Source organism: Arvicola amphibius, chromosome 11 (assembly GCF_903992535.2).
Source record: "Arvicola amphibius chromosome 11, mArvAmp1.2, whole genome shotgun sequence".
NCBI lineage: Eukaryota > Metazoa > Chordata > Mammalia > Rodentia > Cricetidae > Arvicola > Arvicola amphibius.
The window spans coordinates 123,590,286-123,615,909 of NC_052057.2; the positions used below are offsets into that span (position 1 = coordinate 123,590,286).

A 25,624-nucleotide genomic window follows, 5' to 3' on the forward strand; every position below is an offset into this window, starting at 1 on the left:
TTCTAGTAGGCTCTACACCCATGCACATACAGGCAATCCTAAATAGACTCAGTGGGTATGATTGTTTGATTATTTTATTTTATTTCATATGTGTGAATGTTTTGGCTATGTATATCTATGTGTGCAATTTGTGTATCTGGTGTCTGTGGAGGACATTGGAACCCCAGGAACTGAAGTTAGGGATCATTGTGGGCAGCCATATGGGTCCTGGGAGTAAAATCTGAGTCCTCTGATGAGCAATGAGTGCTCTAAGCCACTGTGCCATTTCTCCAGGCCCTCAGTGGGTTTCTAAAAAGAGGACATGAAGGGAAAAATTAGTTGGGGAATATTGGGAAGTCAAAGAGAGGGAGTAGAAGAGGATATTATCAAAATACATTATATTTGTGAATAAAATTCTCCATAATAATAAATAAATAAAAGTATTTTGAAGTAATTTTTAAAATTAAAAGTCACTGTACTTGTTTCTTGCTGCTGTCTGAAATTTAACCAATATTGAAATGAAATATGTCAGTATTAACAATCTATGTAATAATGTTTTTATTATTTTATTACTTTTAAAGAATTATCTAACTTTTAATAGGGTTAGTCACATTTATGGGTCACTAATTAGTGGTTCACAAATAAAAATCACATCATGGCCATAAGGCCCAGCATTTACAAAGTAATAGAAGCAATTCTCTAAAGAGTAGATCCTTTCTGGGGAGACAGGAGACAAGCCTAGAAGACATAAAAGTATCATGGTATGTTATAGCTAGATCAAAAACCATTGAGTCTAGGAAAGTATATGCCATAATATACACATGCCCATTACCATATGTATAAACTAATGTGTGCAAACAATGCCATATGCATATATGAAACCTTATAAATAGTCAGAATCCATAGCACTTAGGAATGAATGTAAGAAGAGACTGGCTGTTAAATTTGTACTCCCAAAATTTCTTTAAAATTTGGAGGCTTTATGGTAAACAGCAAGATATTTTAGTAAAATTCAGAATCTTACATCATTCTAATTACTTTAATTCAGAAGTATAGCAAACCAGGTGGTTTTTTCTTTTAACCAAATATAGCTTTTGAGGACAGCTATCTAAATTTATCTTTATTTCACAAATAAGGCAAATAAAAAAAAACCTGCTCCTCTCTCTCCCCAAAAGATTCCAAGTTAGAATATGTTTCTGTTTGTATAATTCCTATATGCAACTCAACAAGATAGAAATAGCATTTTTCCAAGGAATTTAACCACCTTGTATTTTTTTAAAAATTACAGAAGGCACTGATAAGTGAATTACTTCTTGAGAGGATTTTATCAAAGTAAAGTTTGAAAAAGTCAAAGTTTACTCAAGATTTCATTAGAGAAAAAAGTACTACTGTTAAGCAAGCTTCAAATATAATGAATCAAATCCAAAATATTATTTGAAGAACAAATGCATGTTCTGTGCGAATTTTTTAAAACAAAATGCTTTAAAATGGGGGAGAAAATGACAAAATTTGGTGACCTTACAATTTTTCCTTACCAATTATTTTAAATATCACCGATAAAAGCTTCCTTGCTACAAATTAAAGTCCTCCTGTCCCTGCTTTGCGTACAGTCTAAGACATCATTGACCTCCGTTTTCAAACTTGGTGGCATTGCTTTCTCTGAGACCTAGCTTTCTACTTGCTGCTTCTAAGTTCCTTCTTTTTATGCTACTCTTTAAGCGTCAACAAGTTCCAGGGTGATGAATCCTAATCTTTTCTTATTCCATGTAGGCTCTTACTGGTAATCTCACCCACAGAAAAATTTCCACCATGTCTTCTCGGTCAGTGATTCTTCCATCATATGAAATACATTTAAAGAGGTCTTCGTTCTTAATTCATACCTCCAGTTTACCATACACTGAATAGAGTTCTCTTACAACTCCGTCCTAGATGCCCACGTGGAGTCACAATCATACCTGTGGCTAACTCTGTTAGTTTCCTAGGCCTGCCAGGACAAATGAGCACAGATCGAGATGCTTTAAATAACAGAACTTGACTCTGACAGGTATGGATACAGACGTTGTAAACTGCAGGTTCTAAAAAGGTGTGTCTTCTTGGAGGCCTGAAGATGAAAAGGTTATAGGCTGCTCTGTGTGTGTGCATGCACATGTGTCTGTATATGTGTGTGTGCGTGCGTGTGTGTGTGTGTGTGTTTTGTTCTCTCTGCTTGTGGTGTCTACTGGCAATCCATGTCATTTCTTAGCCTGAAGATGAATCTCTACAACCTCTGCCACATCACCACATGTACACATGGACGTTCTTCAAACCATACTTCCTCTTTATCACAAAAAAATAATAATTTTTTTGTACAGCATATTTCCTAAAAGAGCTCATTATTTCCTCTCTCAGAATTCTGCTATGGTTTGCACACATGTCTACAGACCTTTCAGTGATCTATAATTTTGGAGCCTAGGTTTAAATCTTTATTTCACTCTAAAGACCACAAAAAATACTTTTTTGCTCATGTTATTTTCTTTGTCTACCATTTATAATAAAGCACAATTTTTCTCTAAAGGTGCATTTTAAATATCTCCTTTAAGAACTTATCTGAAGAACTAGAGAAATAGCTCAGAGGTTAAGAGCACTGGATGCTCTTCCAGAGGTCCTGAATTCAATCCCAGCGACCACATGGTGGCTCACAACCATCTGTAACGTGATCTGGTGCTCTCTTCTGGCCTGAAAGCATTTGTGCAGGCAGACTACTGTATACATAATAAATCTTTTTTTTTAGAGAGAGAGAGAGAGAGAGAGAGAAAGAGAGAGAGAGAGAGAGAGAGAGAGAGAGAGAGAGAGAGAGAGAGAGAGAGAGAGAGAGAGAGAAGTTAATATAATAGTGATCATTAGGTAAGGAACACACAGATAGAGAGAAATTGGACAGCAGCTCCCCAGACACAGTTAGATAGGAAAAAAAAAGTCCTAATTAAAGTGTTTAAAGAAATTATAAAGAAAACTCATTTTAATCATTACAAATTACATACACAAATCGAATCATCAGTGTACTTCATATATGGACAATTTTATGTTAAAAATTAAAATAAATGAAACAAAAATAAAATCTTAAAAATACAACCTTAAACTAGAGAACTTAATTAAGATCTTACTTTATTTATATGTAGATGTCTGTGCATCTGTATATTTATGCATGCTTAGAGGCTAGAACACAGTGTTGAAGTCCCTGAAGTTAGGGTTACAGATGGCTGTGAGCCACCCAGATCTGGTCCTCTGGTATAACGGCTTGCACTCTTAATAGCTAAGCCATGTCCCCAGCTCATCTTAAATCTGATACATCAGTGTCCACATGTAAATGATGAGCTTTTCTTTCCAATTCATCTTCTTCAATTAGTTATTTCCTACATTTCGATGATGTGGGATTCCCTTCTGTATGCTGTGAATAGTATTGGTTAATAAAGAAACTTTCTTGGGCCTGTGCAGGGAATAGAAGTAGACAAGGAAAACTAAGCTGAGCGCTGGGAGAAAGAATGGCAGAGTCAGAGAGAAGCCATGTAGCCCCACCAGACACAGACGCCGTAAGTTTACCCAGCAAGCCACAGCTACATGGCAATACACAGATTAATAGAGATGGGTTAGTTTAGGCTATGAGTTAGCCAGAAATACGCTTAAGCTATCGGCCAAACAGTATTGCAAATAATATGGTTTCTGTGTGATTATTTTGGGTCTGAGCTGCCGGGTGGCCAGGAACCAACAAATGGCCTCATTGCAACATTTCAGTACTGAGGGCCTGAATCCCATCCATCCAGGTCTTGCTAAGATTTACTTCCTGGGAGGCAAAAGCCTCTGCAAACCCTGAGGTCTGTCATTTGTTCAATTTTAAGTTATGAGGACACTTCTGATCGAATTGAAGAAATAAATAATTATAATTTGACCTTTTTCCATCAGCTTCTTAAAGCTATTTCTCCCTACATCACTCAAGATGATTCACCTGGTACAGGTGATACGGCCAAGCCTGATGAGCTGGGTGGCATAACAGAGATCCACACGACGTAAGATAGTGATCCAAGAACACTTCCTTTCTGTGTTTATATATCAGAATGTGTTAAAGCGTTTTCCATTTACCAAAGCTGTCATTGCATACTCATGAGGATGGATGTTCAATGTGTAATAGGACATACAGACTGGAGTTCTCAACACTGCCATTGCTCCTCCTTTACCCCCAAGCACCTTTACTTCGTGAAACATGAGTCTCCTCATCTCCATTTGCCTTTTTCTATTCAGTCACAAAATAACCTAAAGAAAAACAAGTCTGTAGTTTCTATCTGTACCTAGGCAGAGAAGAAGGGCCTTACATCCTCTGGAAGAGAATCAGAAGAAAAAGAAAAGAAAATGGGCTGACACATTGATGTTGCAGTCAACACTCCCAAAAATATGTAACAGTGGAAATATATTTGACATGTGTGAAATACTACCATACTTTCTAATTCTATTTCCATGGTTGCCCATAAGGTACATTCACACAATATAAACTGGTGTTGTTATGTGGCAATTCCATAGTCAGTTGGGGCTTATAGATACTTCAGGAAAGGAGAAATATTTGCCTCAGATCTCAGGTCTTGCTTGAATTAGACATTTTGACAGTTTTAGTACCTGATTTTATAATTAATGATCCAACAGCACTCAACTATGCTTTTTTATAGAATTTTGAACCATTGGAGCAAATAAAATAAGGTCAAATAACAAGTAAGAAGTAGAAGGTTTATTGAATAAGTAATCATTAAAAATCTATCTTGTCCTAAGTCTCCCAGACCATAAAAAAGATGCTGCCCTTGTCCTGAGATTGCACAGTCTGAGATTATTCTATCCACGTAAGTTTCCTCCAATATCCCTTGAACTGATGACCATCAAGTTCTTGCCTTCAGAACTATATTTTTAATGCCTCCTGGGTAACACAAACATGACTTTATTACTCAAGGTCCAGTGGACACTTTTAACTGAATAGACATAGCAACATAAGACCTCATTTATTTTTCATGCACCCACTACAGACAAATGCCTATATTATGATTTAAGTCTTAATGGCCCTGTGGTGGTTTAATGAAAATGGCCCCCATAGGTTCATAGGGAGTGATATTATTAGAAAATGTAGTCTTGTAAGAGTAGGTATAGCCTTCTTTTACGATCTATGTCATTGGGTGTGGACTTTGGGGTTTCAAATATTTAAACCAGGCCCAATATCTCTCTTCCTGCTATCTGCCAACCTGGATATAGAACTCTTGACTTCTTCTCTAGCACCATGTCTTCCTGCATGTCATCTTCTCTCCCACCATGACTGTAATGGACTACACCTCTGAAACTGTAGCCAGCCCCTTTTAAATATTTTCCTTTATAAAAGTTGCCATGATCACGTGTCTTTTTACATCAATAGAAACCTTAGCAGGGATACATACCACTGTGTAGGTTCTTGTGTGAAAACCTTGTTTCCAGCTGGTGGCACCATTTTTAGGAAGCTGTGAAACATTTAGGGTATTGAACCTAACTGGTAGAATTAGGTCATTAGAAGTGAGTCTTGAAATTTATACTTACTCTTTGTTACAGTGGGTACTTGCTTTCTCTTGGTTCAAGCCACTTGAAAAAGTAGCCATAAGCTTTGACCTCTGAAAGAAGCATGAATGATAATTTTAAGGAATAACAATCTGGGCACTTACCTTTAATTCTAGGACTCAGGAGGCAGAGGCTGGCATATCTCTGTTAGTTGAGGCTAGCTTGAACTAGTGAATTCCAGGGCATCCAGGCCTACATAGAGAAACCCTGTCTTCTCAAAAACACCAAGAAAGAAGGAGGAGGAGGAGGAGGAGGAGGAGGAGGAGGAGGAGGAGGAGGAGGAGGAGAAGAAGAAGAAGAAGGAAGGAGGGAGTAAAGGAGGGAGGAAGGAAGGAAAAAAGGAAGGAATAGAAAAACAATAGCCTGGAGATCTGAAAGTATTTATACACACATTGAGGGAGAAGGTAGGGATAGAAGTTCCCGAGTACAGGTGAACCAGTACTTAGATTGTGAGCTTGGGAGACCTGGCCTCGCCCCCTCGTTGTCTACCACATGGTGGCATGGGAGGTGGGGAGAGATGCCCCCCTCGATGCCTGTGGTAGGTATGAGAGCTTGCCTGGAGATCATAAGAGTAGGAGATCTGTCTTTGACTTTCACCAGCTGCAGAACTCTGAAGAGTGGTCCCCGCACCTTGCCTAGGCAACATAGTAGAACTGGCCCTGCTGCTGTAGATGTGGGAGAGCTTACACTGATGTCATAAAAGTATGGGAACCAGTCCCTCCCTTGCTCACTGCTGCAAGGGGTGAACTAGCCAGGGCAATGCCACAGAGCTTACCTTGGTCATGAGAATGGAGAAGACCTGGAGGGCTGACCAACCCTGAAACTACCTAGGCCCAGAACTAGGGTTATGAGTTGACCCACCCCAACATTCACCTCATCTATGATCTGTTGGAGCAAGTGAATGGGCCAGTTTGGCAGACCTAAGGCTGTAAGATGTTCATGACACAGGGTAACAGTGGGATATCCAAGAGGAGTCCCAGTAAGGGCCTAGCATCATAGTGTAGCAGAAACTAGAGGCCTCAAGGCAGATCAGTGACCCTTTGCAATGAACACTTGTAAGTAAAGACGTGTGCATAAAAGAGTTAACTGTTGACTTATTGTGTCACACTACAGTTTCCATGATAAGATTCTCTTGATTATATCTTCTTTCTTTTTTTTTCTTAAATTTTATTTTATTTTATTTTGGAATGGTAGGGTTGTAAGTGAAGATGGCAGATACAAAGGAACAAGGAGATAAATGGGATCAAGATGCATGATGTGAAAGACACAAAGAATTCAAAAATACATTCTTCTAACATGGAAATGCAAAAGAACTAGAACTTTGAAAACACTAAAAAAAAAGCCTCAGATCCTTGAAGTTATAGAACTAACATCCTGTTTTCTTACTAATAGCTATTTAAAAGTCACTGTCAATGAAGATCTAAAATTCTTATCAGTGACTCCCTTCTTCAAAAACTCCCATGGGTTGGGGAATTTCTATCCAGTAACCTCCCCTTCACACTTCGAATCTCTGACTGCCTGTTTTGTTGCCAGTCAGAGAAATTCATCTTTCAGAGAGTTCACATGATTCTATCAGCCTGCTCTACCACCTCCTCATCTTGAAGTAAATCACACCATGTACCAAGTGCTAACTCTAGGAGCAAAGTCCACATGTTCATCATCTCTGGGGTTATGAAGTCATGGTGTCATCTTCGGTCCTGCCTTCCCTACCAGCTTTGTTTCTTCTGGAGACAGAGTTTAATGATAGAACCATGGTCCTAAGGTCCCATGTTGTCAAGAATGACCATTTGCTGTCTGTAGAACTATCATTTTCTAATAGCATATGTGCTACTAAAACAAGTGCCTAGCATCTAATTTTTCAATGGCAATCTATGTTCCATCAGAATTGATCCCTTTTATGTCAGTGTTTTCATTTTATTATTCAGTTGCAAAAATGAGAAATTAATAATCTTGAGTACATAAAGAAAAACTGTATATATCTCCTCAGGGACTTATTTCCATTTTTTCCTCATTTAGCTTTAGGAACAAACTGTTTGAAGGCTCAGTTATAAATGGATATGCTGATGCCCAGCTACACAACCTGGTGAAAAGGATGCGTGAAAGGACTGCTTTCTACAAGAGAAAACTGAAAGAGGATGAGAATTTATCCTCACCTGAAGCTAGCCCTCGGACTGGTAAGCATTATTCCTTCAAAGTACTAGTGAGAAGGAAGTTATATGAGAACATATATTTGGACAATTATTCAGCTTAGATCCCAGAAAAGCAGTTCCTGAGACAAATATATATATATATATATATATATATATATATATATATATATATATATATAGAGAGAGAGAGAGAGAGAGAGAGAGAGAGAAAGAGAGAGAGAGAGAGAGTTATTCAGAGATCTGAGAGCAGCAAAAAGAGACTAAGAAGGAAATTAATGTGATGGTGCATTAATGTAACCCTCAGGGTTGGATATAGCAGGAAAATAAGAGTTACTCCAAGAAAAGAAGAGAAAGGAGTTAGGGAGTAGCTCTGTAGCTAAAGTTCTTGCTTTGCAAGAATGAGGACCAGAGTTCAGTCAGTAGAACCCACATTAAACACACACACACACACACACACACACACACACAGTTGAACTCTTCATTTGAGTACCAAAAAGATGGAGATAAGTAGGTCCCTGGTGTTAATTAACCAGGAAGCCTTACCTACTTTTTGAGTTTTATGCCAGTGAAAGATGCTATCTCAAAAAGAAAATGCAGAATGTGCTTGAAAACTGACACCTAACTTTGTCATCTGGTTTCCACATTCATACATGTAATGCACATTCATATATACAATATATACACGTGCAACCACATACAAATGATTACTCACACACTTTGCACAAAAATGGGTGGAGATGTACACATAGCTCAGTGGTAGAGTACAAGCCTAGCTTGTGCAAGGGCACAAGCTCAATCCACAATACCAAAAACAAAGGCAATAAGAAAAGCACAAGGAATAAAAGGAAAATAGATAAAGTGACTATCATGAAAAGTTAGCACCAGGCTAGCAAAGTCTTGCTTGGAATGCACAAAGCCCATTGTGCATTGAGGGTTTGATCACTAACACTGTATAGACCAGGTGTATAATTACAGCACTTGGGGGGTGGGGGGAGACAAGCAAGAAAATCAGTAGCTATCCTCAACTACATAGCCAGTTTGAAGGCAGCCTAAGACATAAGAGATTCTGTCTCAAAATAAAACAGTAAAACAAAAACTAATAGGTGATGACTAAGGGAGTAAAATTCACTTACTGCACAGCCCAACAACCAGAATTCAGATTCCCAGAACCTGTGTGAAAATCTGGAAGTAGCATGCATCTGTAATCCCAGCCCTCATACAGCAACATGGGAGAAATAGACAGAAAAATCATCCAGAAGTTCACAGGCCAGCTAGCCTAGAAGGCTAAGCAGCAGAAACAAGAGAGACACTGCCTCAAAACAAAGTAGAAGGTGAGAGCTGACTCATGAAACTTGGCCTCTGTCTTCTATACACACCTTCTTACAGGTGCACACCAGTGCTCACACACATCAGACACAGATCACATACAACAAAAACAGAAGGAGGAGGGATAAATCACAAGGTCTGATTGCTCCTAGAGCATGCTCTTGACTCCCTTGAACTTGTCACAACTGCTCAAGAAAACTTTGAGGGAGAAAAGCATAGGGCATTCACATAGGGTGATCTCTAGGCCCAGACAATGTGCAGAAGCCACCAGCAATGCCTTCTACGGGTACTATTGTTAATATTAACCAATACCCATATTATACAAAATGCGTATTACAAAATACAGAAATAATTAATGGAGAAAAGGGAGATGAAAAATAGTCACAGGAGGGAGGGAGAATCATCAACATTCTTAGTAATTACTGAAATATGGGTATGAGAAAAGAATAACAACAACATAGTACAAAATAATATATATTATGATTGATAGTTGCCCAATATTTAAAGAGAGAAAGAAGAAAAATGAATGTTAAGAACAGATAAATATCTTCAAATCTAATTATAATGAAATGATGTAGACTTGAGGGAAACTATTTTCAAAGCATACTATGCATTATACAGTAGTTAATGTTTGAAGAGTAAGATTAAAATAAATCACCGTTTGATAAATGTATATTGAAAACAATATTTTGAAATTTGTTTACCCATAACTCAAAAGCTATGTATGAAAGATGTGTTGTAACTTCAGAGCTAACCATGTGGTATGGGAAACATTTGATCTGTGATGCCTTGTGAATTTTAACCTGGTATGTCCAAAATTTTAGCTTAAATTTATTTTATTCAGCATTTTTCATATATTTCACTGTTTTATCTCATTTTTGTATATATTTAGGGTGTACAACATGATATTTTATAATACATATAAAAAAGGTCATTAGTTTAAACAGGAGAGTTTTGCTTTGCTTGCCTACACAGAGAAGATTTTCAAAGATTCTAATTTCATCAAAAACAAATGTTTTTCTCATCAAGCTAACCAATGTTAACTTACTAAAATATTTCCTCTTTTTTTTCCTATAAAGTGAAGTCTACAGAGGTATCACCAACACAAGACCAGAACTCTAAACTAGAAGAACATCACCATGGCATGTTGTCTTGCAAACTCCAGAGGGTACCTGCAAAAGAGTACCTTAAAAGAATGAGACTTCCTAGAAGCATAGATCCATACACAGGTACCAGTGATGGAAATTCCAGGGAAGGCCGGCAGTCACCAGAACCCCCTTGACACAGAAGTACAGAAAGCTTCAGTTTTTGCAGTGTTAGCTATCTTGAAAGCATAATTTAAACTATGAGATCTTAAAAGGTTTGTTTTTCTTTCTCCATTGAAGACACAAGATATAAAATACTCCTGCCTGTTTTAAAACCTAGGCCAGGGCATTTCCTGACCCAAAAAAAATCTTTGAAAAGAAAGCTCTAAAGAACTTGGAAATATGCACACACACACACACACACAAACATACACACATAGGTATAAATATATGTATATATATGTATATACATGTACATATATATCATAAATATATATCCTGTCTTCTTCCGTGGCTTCACTAAGCTAATTACTCTAATTAAGCAGATTCTCTCCTACATCCTCCCAGAAGCAAATGAAAGGAACATGTAAAGGGACACTGGTTGGCTCAGTGAGCCAGCTCTCCATTCTCCTGCTCAAAGCCAACCCTCTTCTGGCAGGGTGAAGGTCTTTCTCCTACTTATCACGGGCAAGCATTAATTATGAGTACCAAAGATGCTTTGCTTCAGGAAGACCTTAGCAATGATATATCTAAATTTTCCAGGATTCTACTTTCCAGAATCCAAACAGTAAAGTTACTTCCCAGAATAAATTCAGTCTGGTCAAAGTACAAAATAGACACTGTCCACTTTTGGGGAAGTGATACTATCATTTTGCTTCTTTTTGTACAGACGGTGCCTTCTAGGTCAAGAATGAACTGTGTTAAATATATCATAGAAGTTCTTACTACAAACTCTGTATCTCCCAAGCCAGTTTTGGGGGCAAAGTCTCAGTCTATAAAGGGCCTACTGTGCAAGCATAAGAACCTGAATTTGGATTAGTAGCATCCATGCAAAAGCTGGTCTTGGTAGTGCATGTATAATCCTAGCAATTGAGTAGATGGATCGCCAAAGTTTGCTAGCTAGCCGGTCTAGCCAGTAGGTGAACTGAGAGGCTATACCTCAAAAAATATGGTGAGAAATGGCAGAGGGAAGACACCTAACGTCAGCTTCTGTTCTCTACACACAAGTGCATACACATTCTATGCATTCATATGCACATGTCCACACACAAACACACCACACATATGCATAAAGATAGTGTTTCAGTTTGATTAAACTGAGAAAGAAACTTCTTAGAATGTGTCTGTGATGCTATTGGGACGACTTATGTTGTGTTTTCCTAGATCGGATCTATCTCCTATGGCTCCTTCTTGTAACCATCGCCTATCACTGGAACTGTTGGCTGCTACCAGCACGCCTCGCCTTTCCATACCAAACACCAGACAACACACACTACTGGATTATTACTGACATCATATGTGATATCATCTACCTTGGTGATATATTATTGATCCAGCCAAGACTCCAGTTTGTAAGAGGAGGAGAAATTATTGTAAGTGGAGATTGAGAGAAGTTAACAAATGAGCAATGTCTAATTGGACTACCAAAAACTAAATTTACAAGATTGTTTTATTTAATGTTTGTCTCTCTGTGGATAAAGCTTTTTCAATGTCTGAATATTCTAATTCATCTTTCTTGTCATCTCTCCCTGGTTCTCTCTCTTCCACTTGATCCATCCTATTCTTAAAGCATTCTACTGGGTTTCTATATGACTAAATGAACTTTACATTTCTTAAAAATTTTTAAAGGATTTCTCCTTTTCATACTATTCATTTCTCTATTCGTTCAACTGTTTCTTTGTATTCTCTTTGAATTAATTAACAAGGGGTTTGTTTGTTTTACCTTTGATTTAACTGTACTTTTTATAATTATCCTTTTTAATTTTTGTGTGAAATGCTATCTTATTCCCTTTTGTTGAAATCCTCTTCTATGGAGTTGTTATTTTTACAAGGTTAATATTGCCTTCTTTATACTTCTAGATTGTGACATGTGAGTCTGGGGTTATTTTATTGGTTGGGTTTTTATTATCTGTTTTCTTCCAGCTGAAGGGTTTCAATGTTCAAGTGATACTAGGTTGTGATAGCCCCAGTAAACTAAGAACGTAGTCCAATGTCTAAATTAGACCAATCTGCTTATGGCACTAGTACAGTGCCCTATAAAACTGTAAGTATAAAATATTCATTGCAGCTACCACAATGTTAGATGGTCCCATCATGCAAATATCCTTATGGCTGGCTTAAAAAAATCATCTATTTATCTTCAATAACTACTGGGGGATAGAGGAAGAAGGGTAGAGTAATATGTGCTAAGATAAGGTTAGATTTGGATGGGAAATTTAGCAAGAATAGAGATTAGTATTAGATTAATTGAGGAAAAACAGAAGGAAAATAGATGGGAGAGGGGAGTTGGAGTGCTGTTAGGATCCACGGAGTTTAAATATTAGTAAAACTGTGAAAGCTTCAAATTAATAAGTAAAAAGAGGACATGCAAACAGAGCAAGCAGAGATGAAGTAAGAATGAGGAGGAAAACATACATAATATCTGTAGGAAGGATAGGAGACAGTACACAGTAGGATGCATGCAGTCATGCCCTCACCTGTTTAATAACTGTACCTTCACTGTGCTGGCCATACGGGTAGCTTCTGAGTTTTATATATATATATACTCAAATTTTACAATTAACATGAAAATTCAAAATTCCCAACCATACTTTATCCATACTTCTGGTGCTCAAGAGCATGTAGCTACTATACTATATTGCACATATTTCCACCAACTGCAAATTATGCTGGTGAAAAGCCATGTAAGACACTGACATGTTTCAGGATATCCTTCAGGAGCCTGTCCACAGGGGAAAACCACGTGCCTTGCCATTCACACATTTTAAGTCCATTGTTGTCTTATTTTGAAATGAATACCTTCTAATCTTTTCTTTGTAGCTCGAATTCTAATTAGCCTTAATAATAAAAACCCCGAGTCAGATATTAGGGGTGAAAGCTGAAAGATCAGAGCCACTAGTTCTTAACCTCTACAAAATCCTCAGACTGAATCCTCAGATCAAGGAAGGCAAGATCCTGTCTCCATGAATCCTCAGATTGAATGGTCTGAGATCCTGTCTCCTCCTGCCTTATATTCCTCTCTCTGCCCAGCCATATGCCACCTCCCTAGTGCTGGTATTAAAGGCATGTGATCTCAAGTATTGGGATTAAAGGTGTGAGCCACCACCACCTGGCTCTGTTTCTCTTCTAGACTGGATCAATCTTGTGTAGCCTAGAATGGCCTTGAACTCACAGAGATCTGCCTCTGCTTCCCAAGTGTTGGGATTAAAGGTGTGTGCCACCACTGCCTGGACTCTGTAGCTAGCTAGTGACTAGTTTCCCACTCTGATCTCTGAGCAAGCTTTATTTGTTAAAATATCACCACTTTTCCTTCTTGACTTTCCAAATTCATCACATTCCTTTTCTTGTGATCAAAGCAGTAGCCTCCCTCAAAAGCCAGAGTTCTTACTTTTGATAAAGTATATTCTTCTAGATTTATTACCAGTTTTAGAATTTCATAGTCAATCCCAATGATGAAAACTAAAGCAGAAAAAAAAATGTGTTTTCATAAGCATACACCCAAGTGTTAACATCTGCTTTGCAGACACTTCCAAGCTAGCCAGCAGGTTGTCCCCTGAATGTCCACTGTGACTCCCTTATCACAAGTCTTTACCAGGGCTGCTCCAAATGTGCCCTCCAAGATCAGAGTGAAGAGTCAGCTACCATCATGTAAAGCTACTGAGAGTCATATACATTATTGAATAAGAGAGTAGGGTTTTTAATTCTGAATATTTTCTTTTGAGTCTTTATGAACTCTTAATCTTTCAAAAATATGAAAATAATAATTTTCTTAATTTTTATTTTTAAAATTTTATTTACTGGGTCTTGTATCCTATATTTAACTTTTTTCATTGAAAAATTCTAAAGGCAATAATAGCCAAACCAGTAGCCAATACCTGCTCATATTCCCAGTGCAGACTTCAGAGAGTGAGTTCACTCATACCTCAATCCTGGAGCTCACTGGCAGCTTGAAAAATGATAATGATGGTATACAAATGAGAAGTAAACAACACTAAAAATAAAGAGAAAGAAGAGAAAAGAAAGGAAGGGGAAAAAAGCACTAATTTCAGCCTCTATTAGATGCACAAAAATCAATGTTTGACAAATGGAAAATGGCAAAATCACTAAGGGGAAACTTTTATTTTTCAATTCTCTAAGAGATCTTTGCACACAATAGAGAGTTAAAACCCTGAAAAATAATCATTATAAACACGTTCAATGGTCTCTATTCAAAATGCATTAGCACAAGCTGCAAATACAGAGCAGGAACTAATTGCTTTGTTTGCTCTAAAGAAGTTTAATGGTTCCGTTAATTTAGAGTAGATAGTTTTAGCCTTTGAAAGTTGATTACATTTGGTACAACGTTTATGTACACTGAGTTCCCAGCCTGAAGATCTCACTATGTTCATCTTTATGTGCTCTCTTTAAGGTATTCTACAGAAGTGTTCATTCATTTACTCAACAAACATTTAAATGCCTACATATACTAGGTAGATATACTTACCTACCTTCTGTACATGCATTGTATTAACTATAATATATGCTGTACCAGGGCTAGAACATGGTAATATTAGTTCTGCAAGTATTTTTAGGGAAAACAGATTGAGGTGCAAACAGTCACAATGAAAGAAACCAGGAGATCTGTGCATGTTCATTACTCACAATGTCTTCTGAAAATGGCGCTACATAGAGGTCCAAACACCAACAACAAAAATACCTCATTATAAAAATTCCCTTCCATGTAGTAGAAGTCAAGTTAGTAGTGAATATCATTTTACTTATTCAATATATATATATATATATATATATATATATATATATATATATATATGTGTGTGTGTGTATATATATATTGTGTGTGTGTGTGTGTGTGTGTGTGTGTGTGTGTGTGTGTGTGTCTATGACATGGGTGCCTTGGTGTATGTGTGAAAAGGTGAGAGGACAACTTGCAGGAAGAATGGATCTATCCTTCCATCATGTAGATCCTGGGCTTTTGGGGCTTAGTGGGTGGGCCCTTCCCCATTGAGCAAGCTCACAGGCCAGCACTGGGTGCTAGATAAAACACACAGCTATAGCTTTTGATTAATAAACCCAATAGCCATGAAGGATCTATGAAATGATTAATGCCCGCTAACAATCACATCTGTTAGGTCTTCTGTTATAGGATACAACTTTGAACACTCAAACCTCACAATTACTGTTTATAGCCAGGTGGCTATTGCACGTGCCTTTAATTCTAGCACTCTGGAGGCAGAGGCAAGCAGATCTCTGTGAGTTCAAGGCCAGCCTGGTCTACAGAGCAATTTCCAGGACAGGTTCCAAAAGTTACACAAAGAAACCCTGTCTTGAATAACCAATATATATGTGTGTGACCTGAAAAGGATTACTCATTTCATTGTACTCTAGATATTTTGATGATATTTCTTTTATTTAATTTGATAAATAAAACATAGGTTAACTATTATACACTAAAAATAAACAGACCAGGCTCAAATTTCACTCCTTAAGTTACTAATGGTATTATTTGAAGAAATTAAGTTAACTCTTTTATTGAGCAATCTCTTCTACTTTTAAGGTGAAAATAGTTCCTATTTTATAAATCTATGATAAAGATTGAATAAAATGATATGTACACATACCCCAAGATATAACTGGTAGATGTAAATTGTCAGAGGAATGCAATGAATAAACATCCCCACTTTTAGCATGCCCTCCATGCCTCTTTAGTTGTCTTTCTTACCTGATAGTGAGTTCCTGAAAGATGGGAACACTGTTCTATCCATTTTTCTATCTAACCTTGGAATTCAAAGATATTCAAGACATTTTTGTAGGAAGAAATGTGTGATAAATCTGGCTCAAGGATTTTCTTTCTTTGAGTAATTCTTTAATTGCAGCCTCACATAATATTCTTCTTTAAGTGTTTCTCTCTGTTCCGTTTTAAACTGCAGAATTGTTAATCAGAGGACGTAAATAATGAGTAAACATAGTAACATCTGAGTAGAGCATCCTCTAAGACTATCAGCTAGGATGGGATTTGGGGGTAATTAGCATACCCTTCCTAAAGTAAGCCTCCCCTGAAGAAATTCTGTCTGCATAATAAGCAGGCTTAAAAGAGAGAAGGAATTAAATAGGGTGACATTTTAAAAGTAAGTGCCTAATTGTCACTAGTAAACAGACTGATCCTCTTAAGGTTAATGGTGCCAAATTTATTTACTGCTCAAAAGAACAGGGATTTTAAAATTGCTAAATGCCACTTTCCTTTAATCAAGCATTTTTAGTTGTGTTTACATTTATTCAGTCATGGAATCATAAACTGAAAGGGAAGGTGTAAATGTGATTTAAAAAAAACACTTCCCGGTGGGGCCGATCTAATCTAATGGGAACTCACCAAGGCCAGCTGGACTAGGACTGATGGAGCATGTGATCAAACCGGACTCTCTGAATGTGGCTGACGCGGAGAGCTGACTGAGAAGCCAAGGACAAAGGCACTCGGTTTTGGTTCTACTCCATGTACTGGCTTTGTGGGAACCTAATCTGTTTGGATCCTCAACTTCCTAGACCCGGATGGAGGGGGGAGGACCTTGAACTTCCCACAGGGCAGGGAACCCTGACTGCTCTTTGGACTGGAGAGGGAGGGGGAGGGGGTATGGGGGTAGGGGGAGGGAAATAGGAGGAGAGGAGGAGGTGAAAATCTGTAGTAATAATAATAATAATAAAGAAAAAATAAAAAAACGAAACATAAAAAATAAAATAAAATTGAAATGCTAAAAAAAACTTCCTAGTTGGTGGGGGAATGCAATGTTTTATCATAGCTGCTTGGCACTTGAGTTGTGTCTGTCTCTATCAGAGAAGCCATGATGGAGCTGTCTCATTTTACTCAATCTTTCTTGAAACAAAATTTATGGCTACCAATGAAACCTGTTCATGCCTAACTACCTGTGGCTCAATAGTCTTTTCTCCCCATAGTCATTGCATGAGCATAGCTTATATAAATTTTAATGTATTTCTGTAAAAGTTTACCACATGTATGTAAGTAAAAAGTATAACCATAATAGGGGGAGAGGGGCTAGGAACAGAGTTGCCTGGAAAATCGGGATGAGTAATATGACACATATGTGATGTTTATGTGTGTCTGTGTGTGTCCTTGTGTTCAAATGCATGTGCAAATTTGTGTGTCTGCATATGTGCACATATGCACATGTATGTGTCTATACGTGTGTATCTGTGTGTGTGTGTGTGTGTGTGTGTTTTCATGCGTGCTGTGGGACAATGGTCTGTACCCTATCACTTGTATTTTAAATAAATGCTGATTGGCCAGTAGCCAAGCAGGAAGTATAGGCGGGGTGACCAAGCAGGAAGTTGAGGCAGGGCATCCAGAATCCTGGGAAGAAGGAAGTTTCAGTCTGCAGTTGTCACCTAGACAGAGAGGAAGCAAAATATGACTGCCTCGCCAAAAAAGTTACCAAGCCAAGTGACTAACATAGACAAAAATTATGAGCTAATATAAGTTATAAGAATTAATTAATAAGAGGCCTAAACTACTGGGCCAATCAGTTTAAAATTAATGTAGACCTCTGTGTGATTTCTTTGAGACTTAATGACTTCAAGAACTGAGCAAGATAGGGATCAGGTGGGACAGAAAACCCCTGTCAACATGTGAGTGTGTGTGTGTGTGTGTGTGTGTGTGTGTGTGTGTGTGTGTGTGTGTGTGTGTGTGAACAAGTATATGGAGGCCAGAGGTTAACATCAGGTGTCTTTCCTCAGTTATTTTCAACCTTTATTTTTTGAGACAGTTTCCCACTGAACAGGAAGATCATAGATTTGGCTAAACTGGTTAGCCAATGCGCTACAGGGATTTGCCTGTCTGTTCCTACAAATGCACACATAGCACTGAGTTTGTAGATACATGCTACTGTGACCATCAAACTCGGGTTTTCATGCTCACGTGGCAGGCATTTTACCTAACGAACAATTTACCCAGCCCCAACTAACTGATCTTAAACATTACTTGGAGAAGATTAAAAATGTCCATATTAAATAACATGAATGATAATTGTTAGATGATGCTGCTACTATATGCCCAAGTTCTAATAATGTAATTAAGAGTTTATAAGAAATTTCTTCCTACACATAACTGAAATTGAATCTTAGTCTCAATGTTAACATTAATAGCCTTTGTATTCCTGTGATACATAGTATACATTTATCAAGCACCTACCAAGGCTAGACCTGTCAGAAACTGAGAAAACCCTGAGCGGGTGGTCCTTAATTCTATAAGAAAGCAGGCTGAGCAAGCCAGGTGGAGCAAGCTATTGAGTGGCACCCCTTCATGTTCTCTGTATCAGCTCCTGCCTCCAGGTTCCTGTCCAGTTTAAATTCTTGTCTTGATTTCCTTCAGTGATGGGTTATGATGTGAAAATTTAAACCAAATAAACCCTCCCTCCCCCGCAAACATAAAAAACAAAAGAGTATGTCTGACTGTTTTACATAGCTCAGGATTGAAGGAGAAACAAATAAATGAAATACGGTGAACTTCTATCCCGTGTTAACAGAGGTCATCTTATCCTGAGAGATAGCTGGTACTCTCGGTACTCTTCCACCTTTGCAATAATAGGAAACATGATCTGGGCTCCAGGAACAACCCCAGCAAAAGCATTCAAGTGAGAAATTGATACATTTGAGAAACTGAGAGATAGAGAAGGATAAGGAACTTGAAAATATTGCTGAGACAAGAAGAGCTGAGCCTAGCTAACCATAAAAGGAAATTTGAGTATTTTCCCCCAAAATCATGTAGAGTCAGAGAATTAGACATAAATAGGGATTAAGTCTCTTAGTTACGGAGACCTTTGTCTGCCATTGTGTAATGAATAAGGAAGAGTACCACTGCCAAGAGAGAGACTGAACAGGGAAGGCAGAGAGCATAGCCTAGGCTGACTAACAGCATGGATATGAATAGGCATGCTTGGAGAATATGCAGCACAAGGAACTCACAGTTAGGCTTGAAGAGATTGGAGAATAACGTTGAGTCTAGCTCCTGGATGTAATGTTAGAGTGAGTCCAAGAAAGACACCAAAATGCTGATTGTAAGCAACTCGTGCAGGCAAACCGAGTGGCATTTCTGCTTCCTTGAAAAAGAAGTCTAAAAAAAAATTATTCCAGAAAATGCCAAGCACTACAAAACTTGTATATCTTTCTTCATTCCTCTATCTCTTCATGCACAAAATATTTACTGAGTTCTGGGATATCCCAGGCATTGTGTTACCCAACTGGCAAAGTCAATCCTGTCCTTAAAGAGATTATAATTCAGCCAGGTAGCCTGGTTTTAAATAAATTATCCAAGGGAATGGCAAGATTGCTCAAGAAGTAAAAGGTGTTTGCTACACAGTCTGGTGAACTGAGTTTGACTCTCAAACCCAGGTAAAGATGGAAGGGAAGAACTAACCCCACAAAAATATCCTATGATCTACACACACACGCACACACACACACATTACAAATACGTACACAATGATAAATAAAATATCCTGATTTCCACAACACAGCTGTTAAGTGTTCCTGTGTGGCCTTTGCACTGTTTATTTTGTTATGAAAAAAGTAGGAAGACAAATTATGACCAAACTCCTGCTGCTTACGGGTGGATATGAGAAAAGAATGTATTAAAATAATATGACTGACTCTCCTGATATTCCTGTTAAACTGGAGGACAATAACAAAAAGGAAACAAAACAGATTCTCTGTGTTTCTTATTGTATGTGTGCATTTTTGATTTGCCTTGGTTTGGCTTTGTCTTACTGTTTTTTGTCTGGATTTTTGTGCTTTGTTTTTCGTTTCTTGTTTTTTTTAAGAGAAAGGCCATGAAGTTAGGTGTCTATGGAGGTGGGAAGGATCTTGGAAGAATTGGAGGAAAGAAAAGAATATGATAAAAATATACCATATAAAATGTTTAGCTAAAAATATATGTGAAATTAATAAAAAGAAAACAAGCACCATGAATAGCTATTTGTTTTAAAAATACAAAAGGCTGTATAATGATAACATAATTATAGGCTAAGATTTAAGAAAAATAGGAGAAGGAAATTACTGTAAAAAGACTAATAAATGAAATTTGATGAACATAATCATGATATAAATGTATTACAGGTAGATCCAAATGAGCTGAAGAGACACTACAGAAGTTCTACAAAGTTTCAGGTAGGTGACTCACAAATAGGCCCAGAAACGCTTAAGCAGAACCATTTTCACTCCATATTTTATTCTGCGTGCATTTCCCTCTATCTGAAAATTGAGGCTTAAATATGTAAAAGCCAAAGTAAGTAGGCGCCCAAATATAAATTCCAAGTTAAATTGCAACTGGGGAAAATGGGGTGTATTAGTCCACAGAATTCTAGTTTGCTGTTCATGTGATGTGGTGTTATAAAGTCTGCAAAATTATATCTATTCTTACCTGTTCTTCATATGAGCAGACTAAACAAAAGAAGCAGTTATTTAGATGACATAGTATCTCTTACTCTCAGATAAAAACATGATCTTATGCCTTATAGTTATCTCTTAATCTGTCTTCTAATTGAAAAGCAGGCAGACATGGGGTTACCCAATGTTACCTAAGCCATTGCATGACTCCAGCCTCCCTCACCAAGGACAATAATTTAGCTCTTTAAAGTCTGTTAGCAAAATTACTGCCAGAGCAAGCACTCAGTATTGTTAAACTAGGTATCTATCTATCTATCTATCTATCTATCTATCTATCTATCTATCTATCTATCTATCTATCTCTGTCTCTGTCTCTCTCACACACACACACACAAGATTTTTAAAAATATTTTTTAAACAGTAAACAAAATTATGGTGATTATTAAGGAGTGTCATAAGATTACCAAGGTATAAGAAGGCTTGAATAGTTTTAAAATGAATATTTTAGCTACAATATCACAGTGCTTTTCAATACTTCCTCTCATTTGCTTTGCTGATTGATTGTAAACAGAGCAGATTTCTATCTCTCTTTTAACCTGTGTAGTCTCTGATAGAAACTTTCCTACCAGGTAGTTGGTAGCAAAACAACCCAAAGAAGACAGTGATAGAAATCACCGAGGAACCTAGATGAACCAGAATGACAAAATCCACTCTGAGCACTGGAGGAATGAATGGACCATAAAACAGTTTCATTGCAATGAATTTATAAGAGTTTCAAACAAAATCAAAAATACATTTGATTTATATTCTGGAATCTCATGTTTCAAAGACTATAAAAATGTGTTTTAACATTAGTATCTATGTCATCACTGAACTATATGAGATAAGAAAAATCTGAGCAAAGATGATGTCTAAGGATAGCTCCAATACATGTAGGGAAAAATAAAATATACTGGCAGACTACAAACTAGTATCCTTGTTCTCATGGTATTAATGTCTATAAATGGCATCATGCATATTTAACTGAAAGCAATTTTGGATTAAATAGTAAATAATTCATCATGGATTGTCAACTTTTGCATAGTATTGTAGTTTCCTGTAAACTCACACTTGGTCCCTAGAACTGGGTCAGTTGGAGAAGGTTGTAGAGCCTTTAAAAGGTGAAGCCTTGCTAGAAGAATTACCACACTGGAGGCCAATTTGAGTGTGATAGCTCTCTGGGCCTCTACTTTCTGTTAACTCTGTGCTTCGTGAGTTAGGATGCATTGTGATCAGCCACCTTTCTCTTCCTGCCCTCACCCCCATGCCTTCTTGTCAAGGCCATGTCCTCTTCACTGTGATGAACTGTAACCCTCTAAATCCATAAGCTAAAAGGAACTTTTTCGTCCTTAGGTTACTTTGCAGGGTGTTTTATCACAGCAGCAGAGAAGTAGCTTGTTTACATGTTGGCATGGGTACAAATCTAAGCACAGGGAAGTACACAAACTCTACATAATTATATGACTATTGTCTTTCAACAGATGGATGTCATATCCATAATGCCATTTGAAGTTCTCTACATCTTCTTTGGGTTCAATCCAATATTTAGAACAAATCGGATACTAAAGGTAAAGAAACTATATTCAGCTGCCTTCTCCTTCTCCTAAAGGAAGTCTTGAAGCAAGTTTAGATATGCTAAAATTTACAGTACTCTTAACTTTTTCTGAATGGCCTATTTCTTAGTATTCATCACTATTATGAATTTTTAAATAAATAATAGAAGAATGTCATTGCTTCTACTGATGGAAGTGACTCCTAATTGCTTCTAATTTATCTTACAAGTATTTTTTAACATCCTAGGCAGTTTCTCCTCTCTTCTCTCCTCCCAGTCCCTCTTCCCCTCTTCATCTCATTTCCACCCCTATCCCATGGCTCCTCCATTTCTTTACAACAGATATTTTTAAAACCAAAAATAAGAGTGCTTTTGTACATCTTAAGATTACTATAATTACAAATAAATATTTTATAATTTAATTTTTTCCTGTATCCTGTCTTATCAGAGAATTCTTGAATATTTGAAATGTTAGACTGTAAAATAAAGGGGTAAATGGGGTCACCTCTAAGTTTTTATTTACCTGAGATTCTATAATATTCTAAGACATGCATGTTTCATAAACTCAGCTTTGTTGAGTCACTTATACAATTTAGAGGAAAATCTGAATGATTTTTATATAAATACTTAAGAATAACAGTTGTTAAAGAGTACGGATTGCTCTTGCAGAGGATTTAGGTTTAATTCCCAGAACCCACACACCAGCTAACAATGTTTGGTAACTCCATTTCCTAGGGAACTGCTTCCCTCCTCTGTCAGTTGTGGGTATCATATGTGGTGCAGATATATATGCAGGCAACACACCCATATACACATGTTTTTAAAAATATCAAAAATAAATAAATCTCATTTTTTAAAAAAGAATACTAATGATAACTTGTACCTCAAAAGTCATCTTCCTTTAAAGAAACACAAAAGATTTTAATGATTTAATAAATTAATTTAATTGCTTATTTTCTTGCATCCTGAGAAAGCAAGTTGATTATCTTTCTAGCATAACCTAGCAACAGTGATGGATGGATGGATCCTACAGTAGCAATTGCTATGGCAAACTGCAAAGTACACAATTTGTTTCCATTATCTATTTTAGTCTTCCCAACACATTTATGTTATCAGTGAGGTAGATGAGAATCAGCATAGTGGAAAGCCTGCTTATCCACACTGATAATGTAGGCGTTATTCATCTTACTCCAGATTATATGATATAATATTGGTAGATAGAGATCAGGCACAAAAAGCTTTCCTCCTATGCCTATGATTTTTCTAAGTTTAAAGAGTCCTGCCTATATTCCATATTCCCAAGAAAACTCTAGAGGCTGCTGGTGTGACTTTGTAATATGAGTATAAATCGAGGCAGAACATAATCCCAAGAAGTCTAGCACCAGATCACCATCCTGTCAAACTTGGAATCTCACAGGGAAGTTCAGAAGTCATGTGTTAAAAAAAATAACCAATTTTTAAAAAGATTTCTGTGGACTTTGGAGTTCACATGGCTTTTTAATGAATGCTTATAAAATAATGATTGTTCATACCGTATCTCTGATATGATATGAGCCTTCCACAGACAGCATTTTAATGCGGGATGTTATATAAATCAATACTGATGTTTTTCTAGTTGCATAGTCCTATCTTTCAGTTATTTACAAAGGTGTTATTTGAATGGACAGTTCTCTGAGGTAAATATTGTAATGTTCCTGTCTCCAGATAGAAATGAAAAACATGCTACGAACACAAATTTTCTCTTCTATAAACATATTAGCTCTCACCAATGACCTTTGAGCAAACTTCTAGTAAAAGCCCAATAAACAGTTATCAAACATTGAAATAATCACAATCGGAGTTTTTGAGGGATATTTTTAGGAATTCTGTGGGGGAAAAAGAGCAAATCATTTTTGTATATTTCTAGTTTAAGAATTATTACCATTAAAAAAGACTTATTACCATTAAAAATATTATGTTTTTACTCCAGAGGTACAGCAGTCACATGTAAATTGGGTGATATTTGAAACAAGTACTCTCTGAGGACCCTGTCTATAAGATTTCCCCTCCCAAGCACATTCAGCATATCAGTGAACACCTTCATACACTCTTTTCAGGGATACAGTTTATTATGTCCTTTTGTAGCCATGGAGGCAAGGTACGCAGTAGAGTCACATAGTGATAAATACACATCACCAGAAGGGCTGGCATTTAGCTCAGGATTCATGGTGAGTCTGTGGCTTTATTCCACACCCTATTGCCTATAGAAATGAAGGAGGGAAGAGAGGACAGGAAAAGAGTGTCTAAGGGAAGTGAGAACTGATACAAAAGTAGCAATAAAAGAGAAATACAGCATTTGTAATTCTGGGCCTGAGTTACGTCACTCGGTATAATTTTTTCTAGTTCCATCCTTTCTCCTGAAAATGTCAACGTTTCACTTTTCCTAACAGCCGAGTACCTTTTGTGTACAGCCGAGTACCCTTTGTGTACAGCCGAGTACCCTTTGTGTACAGCCGAGTACCCTTTGTGTACATGTGCCACATCTGAGAAAGAACCTTCAGGGAAACAGCAACTCTATTTGGATTAGATCACATGAAGCTGTTGAACCTTCTAACAGAACACAACAAGCCTTTGCTAATGCTTAGTGGACTTTATATTTTGAAAAAAAATATATATACAATTTGCCATCTCTTCCTAAAAATAAAGTTACTGTTAGCAACGATATATTTTTATTCTTTCATTTATGTTTTGGGAGTGTGATTTTAATCATGGCAAAATGGAGTTTTATTATATGCATTAGAAAAAACTATTGATTTTCAACAAGCATCATAAATAAGACTGAAACCAAAGGCTAGAAATAAAATAAAGCATTAAGCTCTGTAGTTTGGCAGAGTGTTAAAGGGCACCTTTAAGAGAAAATGCCACTAAATATGACATGTCTTTAAGGACATGAATAAAATTACTTTCAATGAATAAAATGTTAATAGATTTATGCAAATAAACATGCAGTTAAATTACTTTTTCATTTTCAGCTTATTTCTTTTACAGTACACTTCATTCTTTGAGTTTAATAATCGCCTGGAGTTTATAATGGACAAAGCATATGTCTATAGGTGAGTATCATTGGTATATTTGGAGGAAGTAGAGAAAATTATAGCAGAACATTATAGACAGCATTTAGGAGACAATGACATACTGCTCAAAAACATGGGTCATTTTCTATTTTGCTATAAAAGAAATGCATTATACAAAGTAAATTGGGCTATTTCAAGTCAGATTAAAGTAAGGAAGCCAGAGTAGGAAAGAGGATC

General features: G+C 37.0%; 1 protein-coding gene across 1 annotated transcript in view; it reads left to right on the plus strand.

The window, feature by feature from the left end:
• The window catches only part of Cngb3 (cyclic nucleotide gated channel subunit beta 3), a 139,011-nt gene that overhangs the window by 52,494 nt on the left and 60,893 nt on the right, over positions 1–25,624 (plus strand). The window contains exons 4-9 of the mRNA XM_038348355.1: positions 7,591–7,748; positions 10,130–10,279; positions 11,519–11,727; positions 20,474–20,524; positions 22,264–22,350; positions 25,362–25,426. Of these exons, the coding sequence (XP_038204283.1) occupies positions 7,591–7,748; positions 10,130–10,279; positions 11,519–11,727; positions 20,474–20,524; positions 22,264–22,350; positions 25,362–25,426 (720 nt within the window). The remainder of the gene's footprint in view (positions 1–7,590; positions 7,749–10,129; positions 10,280–11,518; positions 11,728–20,473; positions 20,525–22,263; positions 22,351–25,361; positions 25,427–25,624) is intronic.